This window comes from Ursus arctos, chromosome X (assembly GCF_023065955.2).
Source record: "Ursus arctos isolate Adak ecotype North America chromosome X, UrsArc2.0, whole genome shotgun sequence".
NCBI lineage: Eukaryota > Metazoa > Chordata > Mammalia > Carnivora > Ursidae > Ursus > Ursus arctos.
The window spans coordinates 35,085,935-35,101,987 of NC_079873.1; the positions used below are offsets into that span (position 1 = coordinate 35,085,935).

General features: G+C 39.4%; 1 protein-coding gene across 8 annotated transcripts in view; it reads right to left on the bottom strand.

Annotated features, from left to right (window-relative positions):
* The window catches only part of CASK (calcium/calmodulin dependent serine protein kinase), a 344,451-nt gene that overhangs the window by 126,620 nt on the left and 201,778 nt on the right, over positions 1-16,053 (bottom strand). For all 8 annotated transcript variants that reach the window (XM_026513322.4, XM_044389369.3, XM_026513329.4 and 5 more), the window contains exon 6: positions 5,258-5,360. In XM_026513322.4, the coding sequence (XP_026369107.1) occupies positions 5,258-5,360 (103 nt within the window). The remainder of the gene's footprint in view (positions 1-5,257; positions 5,361-16,053) is intronic.

Below are 16,053 nucleotides of genomic sequence, written 5' to 3' on the forward strand. Positions count from 1 at the left end.
ACCTAGAGCTCAGAACTGTGGTTTAGAGTTAAAAAAAAGAAAAAAAAAAGACAAGACCTTACAGATCTTTTTTTTGTTTTGTTTTGTTTTTAAAGATTTTATTTATTTATTCGACAGGATAGAGACAGCCAGCGAGAGAGGGAACACAAGCAGGGGGAGTGGGAGAGGAAGAAGCAGGCTCCTAGCGGAGGAGTCTGATGTGGGGCTCGATCCCACAACGCCGGGATCACGCCCTGAGCTGAAGGCAGACGCTTAACCGCTGCGCCACCCAGGCGCCCCCCTTACAGATCTTCTAATCCAGCTAGAGAAAATACACCATCAAGTCTAGTTAGTGACCGTCAAACTCGGTTGGGATGGTGAAGGATAAAGCAGCTCTTAGCTTGTGTACTGGGGATTTTTCTGTGCTATGGCTCCCCTCTTCCCACGTAACAGAAGAGGTTAACTTTGGGGTTCAGAGAATGAAAATATTTTCATTGAAAATGTGCAGTAGAGCAGTGAAAACTGTACTGGTTAGAAGGGAAGATTTTTATTCCACGTTGCCCCATTTTGCTTCCTCTGGTAACACAAAGAAGCTCAAACGAGAGCTAAGCCTCGAACTTCATTAATAGCCTTGGACAGAGCGGGGCCACTGGAGAATTCGCCTTGTGCTGACAGCAGGAGCTGGGAAAAGCAGGGCAAGAGATCAAGGTACCAGTGAGGGTGCGGGTACCACGGCACCAGTCAGGTGCCTTCTTATACTTGGGATGATGATGATGTTTTGAAAAACTCAACTTGACTCCTACTACTTCCTACACAAGAAAGAGCTGAACAACTCAAAAAGGAGCTTCTCTCCATTTATCTGGGTTGAAGACTACTCCATTCTGGAGAATTAGTGTTCATCCTTAAGGAACATACATGTCTTCTGGCTCAAGAATTTGCTCACAGATGATGGGGCAAAGAATATATACGAATGAGCTTTTTACAATATTTTGTGCAGATCAGTCAAATGTGAAGGACTAGAGTTAACCTTTAATGTACACCAACCTTCCCGGACTCCTTGTTTGTGATAGCTTGACTTTTCCTTCTTTGTGGTCACTTGATTTTTATGACTTTGACTTCCTGTTCTTAGAATTTTGTGGTCAATTACCAAACCAAATGTCACTGTGTATGACATACTTCAGATATACATTTAAATATTTAAATGTTAGACTTTGGGATAATATATTACAACCTCATTATCTAGAACCTCAGGTAAGGAGCCGTTTTGAATAGCTAGGACTTGAATCTTTACACACCCAAAGTTTTGTAAAATAATTTTGGATGGTTATCTTTCTACAATTTTCTGACTTCTTTTTACAAAAGATGCTGCAGACAGTGTAACATTTTCTTGATGACTCAGGATTGTCTTGTGGCTATCAGTGAAAGAACTACACTACAGAACAGAAAATGCTCTCAGGAACTTCACAGGTAAGCAAGGCTTGAGTTCTTCAGTGTTAAAAGGGGGCTGTGCTTTCTACATTTTGGTGTCTGCTCAACATACTTTTTCTGTCAGGCTTTCGTGCCTTTTCTCTCACTGTGCTTCCTCCAGCCTTGTCTTCTCCTAATTTGTTGCATAAAATCTGCTGTTAATCAGAAAAGGATTAGCAACCAGGTTCTTTCATTTAGTAACAATTTCCTAAGTGCCTGCTAGGTCCTGGACACAATGGGAGGTGCTGTGGACATACAGAGGGATAAGCCGTGATGCCTCTTGCCCTCCTAAAGCTCAGTCTTTGATATGATTACAAATGCCTGCTTCAAATACTACATGGAGGTATGTAGCACAGGTAGTTACGCTAATATGGAAGAGAAGGAACAGGGTTACCTAACTTGGGATGGTGAAGATCAGCTTGCTTTTAAGAGGGGAGGTTTGTTAGCTCAGTCTCTCAGCCTTCAGGAGCAGTAAGAGTTAAACAGATACAGAAAATAACAAAAGGTATTCCAACCAGAGGGAGTAGCAGGGGCCAGGCATGAAGGCACATGAATCCGTAAAACTGTGAAAAATGGCAGCATGCCAGCTTCAGAGAGTGTGTTCTTAGATGCCCATTTGAGAGAACCATGAATGGGTATTAATGTCAAGAAATGTTTTGCTGCAAAAATAATTTTTTTTTCTAGGTTCCTAGTTATCTTCTGGATAGAGGAGTTTTCCAAATAGCTGAATTGCAGATAGGTAAATTGCAAATACATGTAAGCAGTTTCTACTATATGGAAAGGAGAGAATTCTTTTCTATTTCTATTCTGAGTAATCAAAGATTCCAACTGACAGGAAAATAGCTTTCTGTTAATAAGCATTAGCAAATGAATGAATATCAGTATAATTTCAAAAGTACTTTAAACAGTAAGAAAGCTTTCTCTAAGAGAAACCATCTATCCCTTATCTACATATGTTGTATTTTTAAAGACACTATAATGCTTGAAGTAGTTACTTCAAGACTAGAAGGAAAGGTATGTTAAGAAATGACATTCTGACCATCAGAAAGTATTTTAGTTCTAGAAGCACTGAGAAAAATAAATTTTGTACAACTGACACACTGTAGGTTCAAAATCAGCTTGAAAAACAAACAATTTAGAAGAAAGGCTCAAGGACTTTAGGAAAATAGATTAATGTGGAGAAGATGTCTAGATAAATCTAATGAATCTATTTTCCTCCTTTAATCAAAAAGCATGGTAAAATATGAGGCAAATACCACTATGAATACTAACGGGATATGGATCCAGATAAAGAGAAATAAAGCCATACATGTGGCCAGCATAGAACATATTTCATTTCATTTCATCCCATCAGTCTTGGTGATGTTATCAGAAGTTACTTTTTATAACTGTGTAGTCTTTTTAAAAAAAAGATTTATTTTTATTTGAGAGAGAGAGAGAGAGAAAGAGAGAAGCAGAGGATCCCAAGCAGACTCCTTGTTGAGTGTGGAGCCCGATGTGGGGTTTGATCTCACGACCCTGAGATCACGACCTGAGCTGAAACCAAGAGTCAGATGCTTACCCAACTGAGCCACCCAGGTGCCCCAAAGTTGTGTAGTCTTTACAGAGGGGTGATCTGTACAAATATCAGATTTAAGAGAGTTAGTTTAATAACAACAATTGTTTAAAAACAACTTGGGAGTTGTAGTTGATTTCAAGATCAGTATGAGCCAGTGACATTATGTGGCTGTCCGAGAAGCTAATACAATTTGGGGAGCCTGATAGAAATGTAAGTCCCACAGCAAAAGAAGCAACAGCCCCAAGCTCCTGTGTGCTGGGTTGTACCTACAGCTGTGCTCAGTTTTGGCTCCGTCCTTTGCACACTGTGAGATTCTGCACCAGTTTATATGAGGAAGGGCTAAATTAACTTAGGCAAGTTAATTTGGATAAGACTTAGCGGTACACAATATTGTCCTTAAACATCTGAATGGTTATCATGTGGAAGGATTAAAATTGTTCAGTGTGGCTCCAAAAGTCACAATTAGCACCACTGGGTGGAAGTGATATGAAGACAGATTTCTGTTCAATGTGAAGATGAATGTTTCAGTACTTAAGGAGCTTTCCAAAAATGGAAATACAGTCCTGGAACACAGTGAATTCTTTGCTATGTGAGGAATTAAACTAGAGCTCAACCTTTTGCTGGGAATTTTATGAAGGAATGTGATCACTGGTTATACGACTGGAGAAGTGAAGGCCCCCTTGGAATCCTGAGATTCAATGATCCTATGATTAAATGATGTGCTACTAATCTGATCCTATGATCAGTCCTTCTAATGACAGATGGAAGTTTTGAATTAGGGGAAAAAAGTAGTCATTTTTTAAAACTATACTCAACTCGCAATTTTTCATATTATTGGAAATGATGAGCTGGAAGAGAATGCAAAACTAGAAGAAAATCTAAACATAATTTAATTTTAGAGGGCAATGTGATGAAATAACAATTTAAAGACTACGACTATGACTCCTGGCTCATTTTTCAGAAGATGGTCTATGTAAATGCTGCTTTGATGTGTTAGTAATAGTGTATGAAATTAAATGAAATATCCTGTGTAACAGATGATTGTTTTGATATTTATCATTTGTCAGGTATTTGAACTTAATGTAAGTATCCATGGAAGATGACAGGTTCAAAAAGGTTCTGCTGGTATTTTTCATATTTTTCCTCTTTGTGAAGCCTGGCAGTATCTGGAGATGAAAAATCGAAGGCACTGACTAGAAGACTGATAATTTCTAGACAGGAGAACTAAGTCATTTGCAAAACTAAGGAACAGAACTAAAAACAGGGCAGCATTCTGAGCTGGAGTCTATTGAAGGGAATAAATAAAAACCCAAATTCTTGAATCTGGAATTAGCATCCACCTCTGCACGCTACTGGAGAAAATTTCTATTTTTAACTTTTCTACTTTTTTTTTCTGGCATGGGAGTTTTCTAATTATGTTTTGCTTTGGCTAATAATAAAAATCAGTCTGCATTTACATCTGCTTGCTCTTCCCAAATACACAGACTGATGGCTTGAGCAGGACTCTTTCACAAAGAGGAAAGCAATATGAAATTAAACGTTAGCCACTTATATAAATCTGAAAGTGGTTAATCTACATGTTTCAGAATGGACTTCGTTTGGCCAGTTCAACTTTATTTATTTTTAAGTAAGCTCTATGCCCAATGCGGGGCTTAAACTCACAACCCCAAGATCAAGAGTCGCGTGCTTCACTGACTGAACCAGCCAGGTGCCCCTGGCCAGTTCAACCTTAGAAGTCACTTTGCCCCAGATAACACCTTCTTTCAACACTGTTTTAAACTCTGTATGCAGGGTCACTTCTCTGCCAAGTGGTGGGAATACAAAGAGTAAAAGCCCAGAGTCTATTCTCAAGATACTAAAATTTTAGTTATAACTACAGTTATTAAATTCAAAACTATGATGGCACTTTCATGGGGAGGGGTGGGGGGGTGGAACAGGTATGAAACACTGAGGATGGGCTAATATATTTACTTTGGAAGTTTTTTTTTTTTTTAAGATTTTATTTATTTATTTGACAGAGATAGAGACAGCCAGCGAGACAGGGAACACAAGCAGAGGGAGTGGGAGAGGAAGAAGCAGGCTCATAGCGGAGGAGCCTGATGTGGGGCTCGATCCCAGAACGCCGGGATCACGCCCCGAGCCAAAGGCCGACGCTTTACCGCTGTGCCACCCAGGCGCCCCTACTTTGGAAGTTTTACACCAATCTGAAAGTGACCAGGTTTTGAAGGAAATTTTTTAAAAAAATGTTCTTACCTCCAGCTACAAGTCCAGACTCCCCTAATTGAATAGCTACCCCAAAGCCCCCAAGCTTAACAGGTGCCGAGTTTTCCTTTGAGGCGAGGAGAACACAGTGGGGCTGGAAGGAAAAACAGACAAACAACAAACCAAAGATAAAGATTAATTGGAGATGAGCAATTTACACAAAACTGAATAACATGATCATATAGTCATACATTAAAAACTCCTGCAATTATTTTGGATGCTTGAATTACTTGTGCTGTTCTCGCTTGTGGTTGATTTCTCCAAAGACTTACCTGTTTTATCCAATGTTTTTCAGAGATTATTTGCATCTAAGATTAGGGTACGGTGCTAAGAATTACTCAGGAAGCAAAGCGTGTTCAAGTATGGCAGATGTGTTTTCTACCTTTTCATGCAATGTTCTTTTTTTTTGAGTGATAGTCTACATTTAAAGAAAATATTTTTTACACCTCTTGCCAAAATGTTTCTTGAAACCTCCAACTTGACCTACAGAGCCACTGTGTCTTAGTCCTTAGGGGATGCTAATGGCTCTTTTTCTACCCTCCCACCATCCTCTTGCTTTTCTTTATTCATTCCATCCCCAAGTAAGAGGAGCCAGATTTAATGACTTTAATTGAACCTTCGTCTCAGAGAATTTAGTGTTCTCTCTGGGCATGTCTTTTCTCTGGACCTGCCTTTCCTCTTTGTGGGAATGGGATGGGAGAAAGGAGATGACTTGGCTGGCCTCTGGTCCAGGGCAAAGACATCCTTCCCAAGGAGTAGCTGTGTGACCTGGGCTCCCTAAGAATCATATGCTTTGTGGTCACAATGAGAGTTTCTCTGTAGGACCTGGTCTCAGGGAAGCATTTAACTGTGCGGACCTTTGGTCTCTGCTCAAATACTATGCTCCCCAATATGACTGATGTTCCATGTGACCTGCTTTTAAAATATGGGTTAGTGAAAAAGAAAAAAGCAAGCTTCTTCAGGCATGGAAGAGAAAAGTATTTTTGTTCTTTCCCATACTTGCTCATTTATAACATGACACAGTTTTAGCTCAGCTTTAGCCTATATGATAGTGGCCCCCCAAATCCTGCGCAATAAAACTCTGAACGGGCGCACCCAGACAGACGTTTGATAATGATACACGAAAGTGGAAGGGATCCTTACTCTGCTCAATGAAAGCATCAGGGTTCTACTTTGGAAGTTACTCTTTTTGTCCAAAGACATTTAAAGACCTTATAATAGAGGCTCTAGCACAACGAAAGATAAGCCCTTAAATATAAATGTGTGTGTGTGTGTGTGTGTGTGTGTGAGAGAGAGAGAGAGAGAGAGAGAGAGAGAGAGAAGGAGAGAGAGAAGGAGAGAGAGAAGGAGAGAGAGAAGGAGAGGGAAGGCAAGTGTACATGAATGGTGAGTGAGCTGCAGCAAGACACAAAGTAGCCAAGAGGGTTTATGGGAGAGTGAGCAAAGCTCCGCAGAAACCAACAGATAAAGACTGCTCTTCGTAAGAACTTTCGGTTGGTTCAAATAGAGATGGATGACAACAGACCTGAAGAAGAAAGTGACAGCCCTAGCATGATTCTAGTGTGGGGTGAAGTGAACAAGCCTAGAAAAGGAGGGGCATGATGCAGAAGAAGAAACTATAAACTAAACCTAGACAGGGTCTCCTGGCCAGTTTTGTCACCTTATTAAGAAGTAGAAGCTTAAATCAGAATCCTCAAGTATACCCTTTATAGTTTGTTGACTATATTTATTCTTAAGTTAATGTTACACTGAGATTTATGTAATTCTCATCAGAATGTGGATTCTATCATTCTCAATAAATCCTTAAGTCATAAAATCGGAAGACAGAAACTAAAGAAACCAATACATATAAATGAATATAAGAGACCGGGTAGTGTTAAGTGCTATGAGGTAAAAGCTGGTGGAGGTCAATGTTACAGGTTTGGAGACTAGGGAGCTGGTATTTAGTAAGGGGGTTGGGTCAGAGAAGGCTTAATAGTGTAATATCTGAACCCAGACCAGAAAGAAGGGGCAGAATGGGTCATGTGGAAGCAGGTTCCAGAAGGGGGGAATAGGATAGTAAGTACAAAGGCCTAGAAGTACGAGGAGGGTTGGTGTGTTTGGGGAACAGTAAGGAAGCCAGTGTGTCGGGGGGAAAATGAGCAAGGGGAAGAGTGGTAAGAAATGTGCTCCAGATGATCAAAGGCTCTACGGTCCAGGGCTTGAAGCCATGGCCAGAACCTTGGGTTTTATGCTGAGTGAGATGGGAAACCCTTGGAAAGTTGTGAGCAGGGGAGCATTATGTGCAATTTCAGGTTTTGAAAGAATTACTTGGGCTGTTGCGTGGAGAAGAGATTGCAAGGGCATGACACTGGAAGAAAAGATACCAGGTAGGAGGCTTCTGTGGTTGTCCAGGCAAGAGAAGATGGGGATTTGAATCAGACTAGAGTGACAGAAGCAGTGACGGCAAGAAGTGGTTAAATTCAGGACACATTCTAAAGGTTAGGCTGACAGAACTGCTACTGGATATGGGGTGTGAGAGAAAGAGGTAAGTATGACAACTAGGTTTCTGTTCTGAGCAACTGAATGAAAATGAAGATGCCATTTACTAAAACGGGGAACACAGAAGGAAGAGTTTATAAAGAGGGATCAAGAATCTGGTTTGTACAAATTGAGTGCAAGATCTTAAAAGATGGGAGAGGGAAGGCTGGAATTAGAGATATAAATTTGGGATCAACAGCACACAGTGTTTACAGCCACGGCAATGAGTGAAATCACCCAGGGAGTGACTACCGATAGAAACGAGAAGGGGGGGGCGCGCCTGGGTGGCTCAGATGGTTAGAGCGTCTGCCTTCGGCTCAGGTTATGATCTCTGGGTCCTGGAATCGAGCCCCATGTTGGGCTCCTGGCTCGGTGGGGAGTCTGCTTCTGCTTCTCCCTCTCCCCTGCTCATTCTCTGTGCCTCAAATAAATTTAAAAAATCTTTAAAAAAAGAGAAAAGAGAAGAGGTCGGAGGAATAAGACTTGGTGCACGGCAATGTTTGAGGTCAGGAAGATGACAATCTAGCAAAGGAAAGAGAGTGCCTGGGTAGTGAAGCAGGCAGGAAACCAGAGCAGTTTGGTGTCCTGAAATGCTAGTGAGAGGCCATTTCAGATGAGAGCGGAGAACTGACCATTAGATCTGGCAACCTGGAAGTCCCTGGTGACCTGGATAAGAGGGGTTTTGGTGGGATGATATAGACAAAAATCTCATTGGACTAGGTTTAAAAAAAAATGGGATGAGATGATGTGGAGATAGTAAATTCAGATAGCTTTCAAAACCTTACTGTACTAGGAACAGAGAGATGAGAATGGGATGTAGCTAAAAGAGAAGGAGAAGCCAAGGAAGTTTCCTTTTAAAAACTTTTTAGTATTTGTCATTAGAGAAAATAGATTATTAAACCTCCATGTACCTTTTTCTAAAGATTTTATTTATTTATTTGAGAGAGAGAGAGAGAGAGAGAGAGAGAGAGAGCTCAAGCAGGGGGAGCAGCAGAAGCAGGTTCCCCGCTGAGCAGGGAGCCCAACTCGGGGCTTGATCCCAGAACCCTGGGATCATGACCTGAGCCAAAGGCAGACACTTAATCAACTGAGCCACCCAGGTGCTCCCCCCATCTCCTAGCTTTAATAGTTATTGACATCTGCCGTTCTTGCTTCGCCTATCCCCATTGTTTTTTGTTGCTGAAGTCTTTTAAAACAAGTATCATTTCACCTGTTATTAGTTCAGTATTTATGACAAATGACTTGAAAAAATAACCATACTATCAACATCCAATACAATTAACAATCCTTTAATATCATCTAATACCAATCCGCATTCAATTTGCCTTGACTATCTCAAAGACTTTTTTATTTTTTTACAGTTGGTTAGTTCAAAATGGTATTTAAGGTCCATACACTGCACTTGATGGTTATAGGTCTTACATCTCTCTGACTCTATATCATATTCTCCTCTTACCTTTTTCAAAATGTTCATGCCATTGATTTATTAAGATACTAGGTAATTTCCCCTGTGGAATCTCCTACAGTCTAGACTTGGCTAAAAGCACCTACTTAAATTGAATATGTTCCTGTGTTTTCTGTAAACTGGTAGTTAGATCTAGAAGACTGATTAGATTAACATTCAATTTTAGTTTTGTTTTACACTAATACTTCAGTTTTTTGTAACACCTCAGGAAGAACATAATGTCTGGTTGTCCTACTTCTAGCAACAGGATTGGTCAGTGGGTTCAGGTATTGTCTGCCTTGATCCATCTTTACAAAGTTCACCATCGACTCTTCATGATTTTAGCAGCCAATGATGCCCGGCTCCATAATTAGGGGTTCCAAAATGGAGGTTTTCCCCAGTATTTTGTAATGAAGACTACCAAACACAGAGAAAACTGAAAGAACAGTAAATAGCCACATACTCACCACATAGATTCTACAACGAACATTTTGCTACATTTGCTTTATCAAATATTTATTCATTCCTCTAACCATCAGTCCAACTTTTCACTATAATTCAGCACATGTCATTAGAGTTTAATATATTTTTTTTTGAGAAAGAGAGAGAGCTAGTGTGCTTGCAGGGTGGGGACAGAGGGGCAGAGAGAGAATCTTAAGCCGACTGCACACTCAAAGTGTGGAGCCTGATGTGGGGCCCAATCTCATGACCCTGAAATCATGACCTGAGCCAAAATCAAGAGTCAGATGCTTAACCAACTGAGCCACCCAGGTGCCCCTTGAGTTTAATATTTAAAATTATGTTTAAGATAAAATTTACATGCTGTGAAATGCACACATCTTAAGAGTACCATTGGAGAGTTTTGACAGCTTGCAAAAAACTGTGTAACCGTATCCCTATCAGGATGTTATGGTCCCAGAAACCTCCCTCGCCCTCTTACCACTCAATCTCGGCTGCCACACCCCCAGTACAAATGACTATTCTGATATAGTATTGCTTATTCTGAAAAAAACAAAAACAAAAACCAAGTTTGTTTTGCTTATACTACAACTGCATATACACAAATCATATAGTACGTACGCTTTTATGTAAGGCTTCTCCCACTCAGCCCGTTTCTGAGATTCATCCATTTTGTTGTGATCAGTGGTTCAGTTCTTTTATTGCTGAGTAATTATTCTCTTGTATGAATTCCCTTGTATGAAACCACAGTTTGTCCATTCTCCTATTGAGGGACATTTGGGCTGTGTCTAGTTTGGGGATATTATGAATAAAGCTGCTATGAACGATTTCCAGAATAATAAGTTGGTTGCCAGGCAACCTTCAAAGATGATCAATGAAGGGCTTTTTTGTTATTGTTGTGAATTTATAGGTTTTTATATATTTGATGCATTTTAACCAATTACAGTCATTATTCATTTTGATGTTCAAATCATCCCATTTTTTAGCCAGCAGGACCTCCTTTAAGACAGCTCTTATGCCCTTTTGTAAGACTCTAAAAGTCTGGTAAGTTCCTTGCTTTCAGGCAGAAGATGTCTGAGGTTTGTCTTGTGCATTTCTTGCCCCAGATCTGGAACCAACCATTTCTCCAAGCAGTCCCATTTCTGTATAGTGGGAAATGGTATTTAAATTCACAATATGGATATTAGGTATATTATTATTACTGGGTTATCCCTGCTTTGACTTTTCAGTGGACAGAGCTAAACAAAAATATGTATTTTTTAGAAGGAGAAAAATAAATCAATTCATACTGATACATAGGTTTTTTTAAAATAGAGTTTTTACCTGACTTCTTTGATTTTGTCAAGTAATGTTGGTACCTAATGACATTAACATAATTACTCATTTGCTTTATCCCCTAGGGTGTGTGTATAAAAGTACCTACATTACCAGTAACAACAAAACCACCGTATGCTGTTTAAGATTTTTCTGTGGTTCTTTTTGTCCTTATGATATATCCTACCAGGGATGTCCAGTCAAATTACTGTTTTGCTATTGAATAAAGTAAGAATTCATGAGTCTGTGCTGATGTAAGTAAATAAGTAAATGAACAGAGAGAAGGAAAAACTTTCATGTAAGGAGAAAACCAATTAATGAATGTAGAAGAAAATCTGGCATTAGAAATCACCATTTGGCAGTTATCATCATAATAACTGATTCAAGTGAGAACCATCAAAAGGTAGTTACTAGTTGGTAAAAGTTTGAAGAGTAATAGGATATTTGTGTAATCTCAGAGTAGCTCCCCACAGGATACTTATTAATTACAAAAGGTAAAATAGTAATTTTCCAGAGGAGCGACTTGGCAGACACTCCTAGCAAAGTTACTACTGCTAATAGTGGGACTAATTAAGAGCATGTGCTTCCTTCACTGACAACCCTCAGCAACACTCTGTGGTATTCGTGCCAAAGGACTTCACTGCGTCAAATCATGAGGAAACATCAGACCAACCCAAACTGAGGGGCATTCGAGAAAGTACTGGACCCATGCCCATATTCTTCAAATACTGTTTCAGATGAAAGGGATCAAAGGAGACAGAAGAGACTGAACAGCTAAAATGTGATATATAATCTTATTTTTATTTTTGCTATAAAGGATATTAGGACACTTGATGAAATTGGGACAAGGTCTGTAGATTACATAAACTCCCTGATTTTGATCATTTTACTGCGGCTATTTAGAGAATTCCTTATTTTTAAGGAACTATATAGATGGACAAAGAGAGAAGAGTGAAAAACTGAGAAAGATAAAACAAATGTAGAAAAATGTTAACATGGGGAATCTGAGTGAGAGGTGACGGAGTTCTTTGTATTACTATCAGAACTTTTCTCTAAGTAAGTCTAAAATACGTTAAAAAAAAAACCCAACCAACCCCACCCTATTTTTAAAAAGATTTTATTTGAGAGAGAGAGAGAGAGAGAGAGACAGAGAGAGGGAGGGAAAGCACGAGTGGGGGGAGGGGTAGAGGGAGAGGGAAAGACTCTCAAGCAGACTCCTCGCTGAGTGCGGAGCCCAATGTGGGGCTCCATCTCACAACCCTGAGATCATGACCTGAGGTGAAATCAAGAGTTGGACGTTTAACCGACTGAGCCACCCAGGTGCCCCCAAACCCACCCTATTTTAAAGTCATTTAAAAGAAATCTCTTTGTGGTTATACTTTCAGTTTGTTACCCAGTGAGGCCAATTTGTTTGAATTAGATTTTGACTTGATTTGATGTTTGGATTATATAAAACATGTACATGGACGCCTGGGGGGCTCAGTCGGTTAAGCATCTGCCTTCAGCTTGGGTCATGATCTCAGGGTCCTGGGATTGAGCCTCACATCAGGCTCCCTGCTCAGCAGGGAGTCTGCTTCTCCCTCTGCCTCCACCCCCCTTGCTCATGCTCTGTTTCAAATAAAGAAATAAAATCTTTATTTTTTTTAAAGAAATAAAATCTTTAAAAAAATAAAACATGTACATAATTCCAAAGTTGAAACTGTAAACAAATTTCATTCAGAGAGGCCTAGCTTTTGTACCTTCTCCTTCCCCTTAATCTCTTCTTCCTCTTTTGTAAGTATTTGTAATAGTTTTTGGTTTATCCTTCCATTGTTTTATCTTTTATGAAAATAAGAAAATACATATAAATATTCAAAAGTTTCACATAACAATATGATTGACGGCTCCATAGCAGGAGCGAGAAATTTTCAGAGGTTTGCTTTTGTTTTGTCTTTGAGAGAGAGACATTGTGTGGTGATGGGAAAGACCCCGTGGAGAGGAAAACACGACCCCAGGAGAAGGAAGGGATGGAATGTAGTGTGCAGGTGGGGAGGGGGGTTGGCCCCAGCAACAGTGAGGAAGGCAGGGTCCGGGAGCACCTGTAGATGCAAGCAGATGGGGATGTAGGAATATGAGGAAGTTCTCTTCTGAGTACTTCTGTTTTCTATTTACGTTGAAATAAAAGTGATCATCAGGCGGGAGTGGGGAAGGAGAGGGAGTTGCTGGCAACTTGAGAAGTGTGAAGGTGTGAAAAATATTTTCAAAGAATGGGACAATGAATTGACTAAGACAGTGGTTCTCAAATTTCAGCCTCAGAATCACAAAGATTTGCTGGCTTCCACCCCCAGAGTTTCTGATTCATAAGGTCTGAGATGAGGTCAAGAACATGTATTTCTAACAAGTTCTTGAGTGATGTTGATGCTACTGGTCTGGGAGCCACGCTTTGAGAACCAAGAGACTAAGGAAATACAGCAGGACTGCTGGCAGCACAGGGGCCCACTTGAGGTTTGTGGTCATGAATGTGAAGTGAGAACAATCAACACGACTGGGTGTGTACCTAGGAGTCCTCATTTCAGCCGGCAAGGTTCAGATCTGGAGTAAGTGGTGAGCTGAATTTAACCAGGGTTGGGATTTAGATAAAGAGAGGATGGTGAAATAAGTAATGGATGGTTCCAGACAAACGTATCCATTTATTTATGCTTTTCTACTTCTATCTTTATATAAATAACAAGCTAAGATACCAATAAAGGAGGAAGAAGACACATGAGAATGAGCTAAGAACAGAGAGACAGAAAGTAGAAAGTTCAGAATGAATAAGAAAAAGCTCAAGTGAGGGAAGAACCAGAAAAAGATGATGGATCTTCCTCAATCTACAAGGGGGTTATGTCCTGATAAATCCATCATAAGCTGAAAATACTGTAACTTGAAAATGCATTTAACACTTCTAGCCTCCTGAATCTCATTGCTTAGCCCAGCCTACCTTAAACATGCTCAGAACTCTTACATTAGCCTCCGGCCGGGCAAACTCATCTGACACAAAGCACATTTTATAATAAAGTGCTAAGTATCTCAGGTGATTTATTGGATACTATACCGAAAGTGAAAAAGAGAATGATTGCATGGGTATAGAATGGTTGTAAGTACATTGGTTGCTGACGTTCGTGATGGCACGGCTGACTGGGAGCTGCGGCTCACTGCCACTGCCCAGCCAACACGAGAGAGGATTGGTCCACATATCGCTTGCCTGGGAAAAGATCAAAATTTGAAGTTCAGTTTCTACTGAATGCATATTTCTTCTGCACCCCTGCAAAGTCAAAAAATCGTTAAGTTGAACCACTGTAAGTTGGGGACTGTATGTACACTCAAATCCGGTCACAGTAGGGTCACCAGGGCACTGAAGATTAAAACAGAATTAGTATTTGCAAGGGGAGGCTAAGGTGTGGAAAAATAGGTAGTATAACATAAAAATATTTATATTAGATTTAGTGAAACAGAATGCTGTTTAGTTATTTAAAAAAAAAAAACCTCTGCCAGGATCACCAAAATGTATTTGCACAGCCATGTTTATTGCAGCGCTATTCACAACAGCCAAAAGGTGGAAGCAACCCCAATGTCCATGGACAGATGAATGGAGAAAGAAAATGCGATATATATAGATATATATATATAGATATATATATATATATATAGTGAAACATTATGCAGCCTCAAAAAGAAGGAAGTCCTGTCACATGCTATAACATGGGTGAACCTTGAGGATATTATGCTAAAGGAAAAAAAGCCAGCCAGAAAAAGACAAGTACAGTATCATTCCACTCAAATGAATGATCTACAATAGCCCAAATCATGTAAAGTAGAAACGTAACTGCCAACGGGTAGGGAAAGGGAATTAGTGTTCAGTGAGTACAGAGTTTCAGTTTTGCATGATGAAAAGTTTCAGAGATCTGCCGCACAAGAATATAAATACACTTAATACTACTGAACTGTTTAAAAATTGTTAAGAAAGCAAGTTTAATTTTATGGGTTTTTTTTCCTTTTTCTTTCTTTCTTTCTTTCTTTTTTTTTTTTAACACCGCACACACACAAAATTCCTGCCAGACCAACACAGTAATCCTCTTCCTTCTCAGGGGTTCTAAGGGGAAGTAAGAGCTACGAAATATTTTCATTCTAGCAATTTTAAAATATTCTGTCCCATGTGTCATATTCATAACAAACCAAAAGCTCTGGAGAATATGAGTTCAGAAGAATGAATGTACCCAGAAATAATTAGAATGTTAGATAAAGCCCAATGAGTTAAATATTTAGGGTAAACAAAGCTGCAGGGTAACAATTATGGGGAGGATAAAAACTAATCTTTCATTTCAGATGACAACGAAAAAAGGGAAATGCCATGAAACTGCAGGGCCAGCAGTTACATAGATGGATAGACAGTCATTAAATACTGGACTAGGACCAAAATAAAAACTGTAGAATCCCTTCATTATTTTCTTTAAAACAGAGATCTCAATTTACTTGGGAGAGTTTATTATCATAGTGATAAAAAGGGGAGAATACCATCTTAAGGCTCATCTAGTCCTAAGATTGTAACATTGTTTTAGAAAATAAATCCAAGGTCTTAAAGGGATACACGAAAATCTACTAAAATAATGTACAGCTCAAATAAAACTTTAAAAAAACTAAGGAATAAAATAATTCATTACTGATGTTAGTACAATTCAATACAGGAATGCCATTTTATGTGAATAACTTAATTTCTAAAGTGAATCTTGAAAGAAACAGATATTCAGTGCTTACTATGCCTCACTTCTTAGGAAAAATAGAAAATGCATAATTCTGCTTAGAATTTATAAAACTTCTTTATTTGGGGGGGATAAGGGAAAACTTCCCACAACTGTCAAGGTAAAAGGTATTCATATAAAAAGATAGAAATAATTTTCTAAAGTGAAGTGTTGACTGAGCTTACGCATAAAATGGTTGCATGCTGGTGGGCTTTTGAACATTTTTACAAGGGATCAGAGGGATGGCATATCGAAAAAAGAAAGAAAAGGGAAAAAAATTACCACATGCAGAA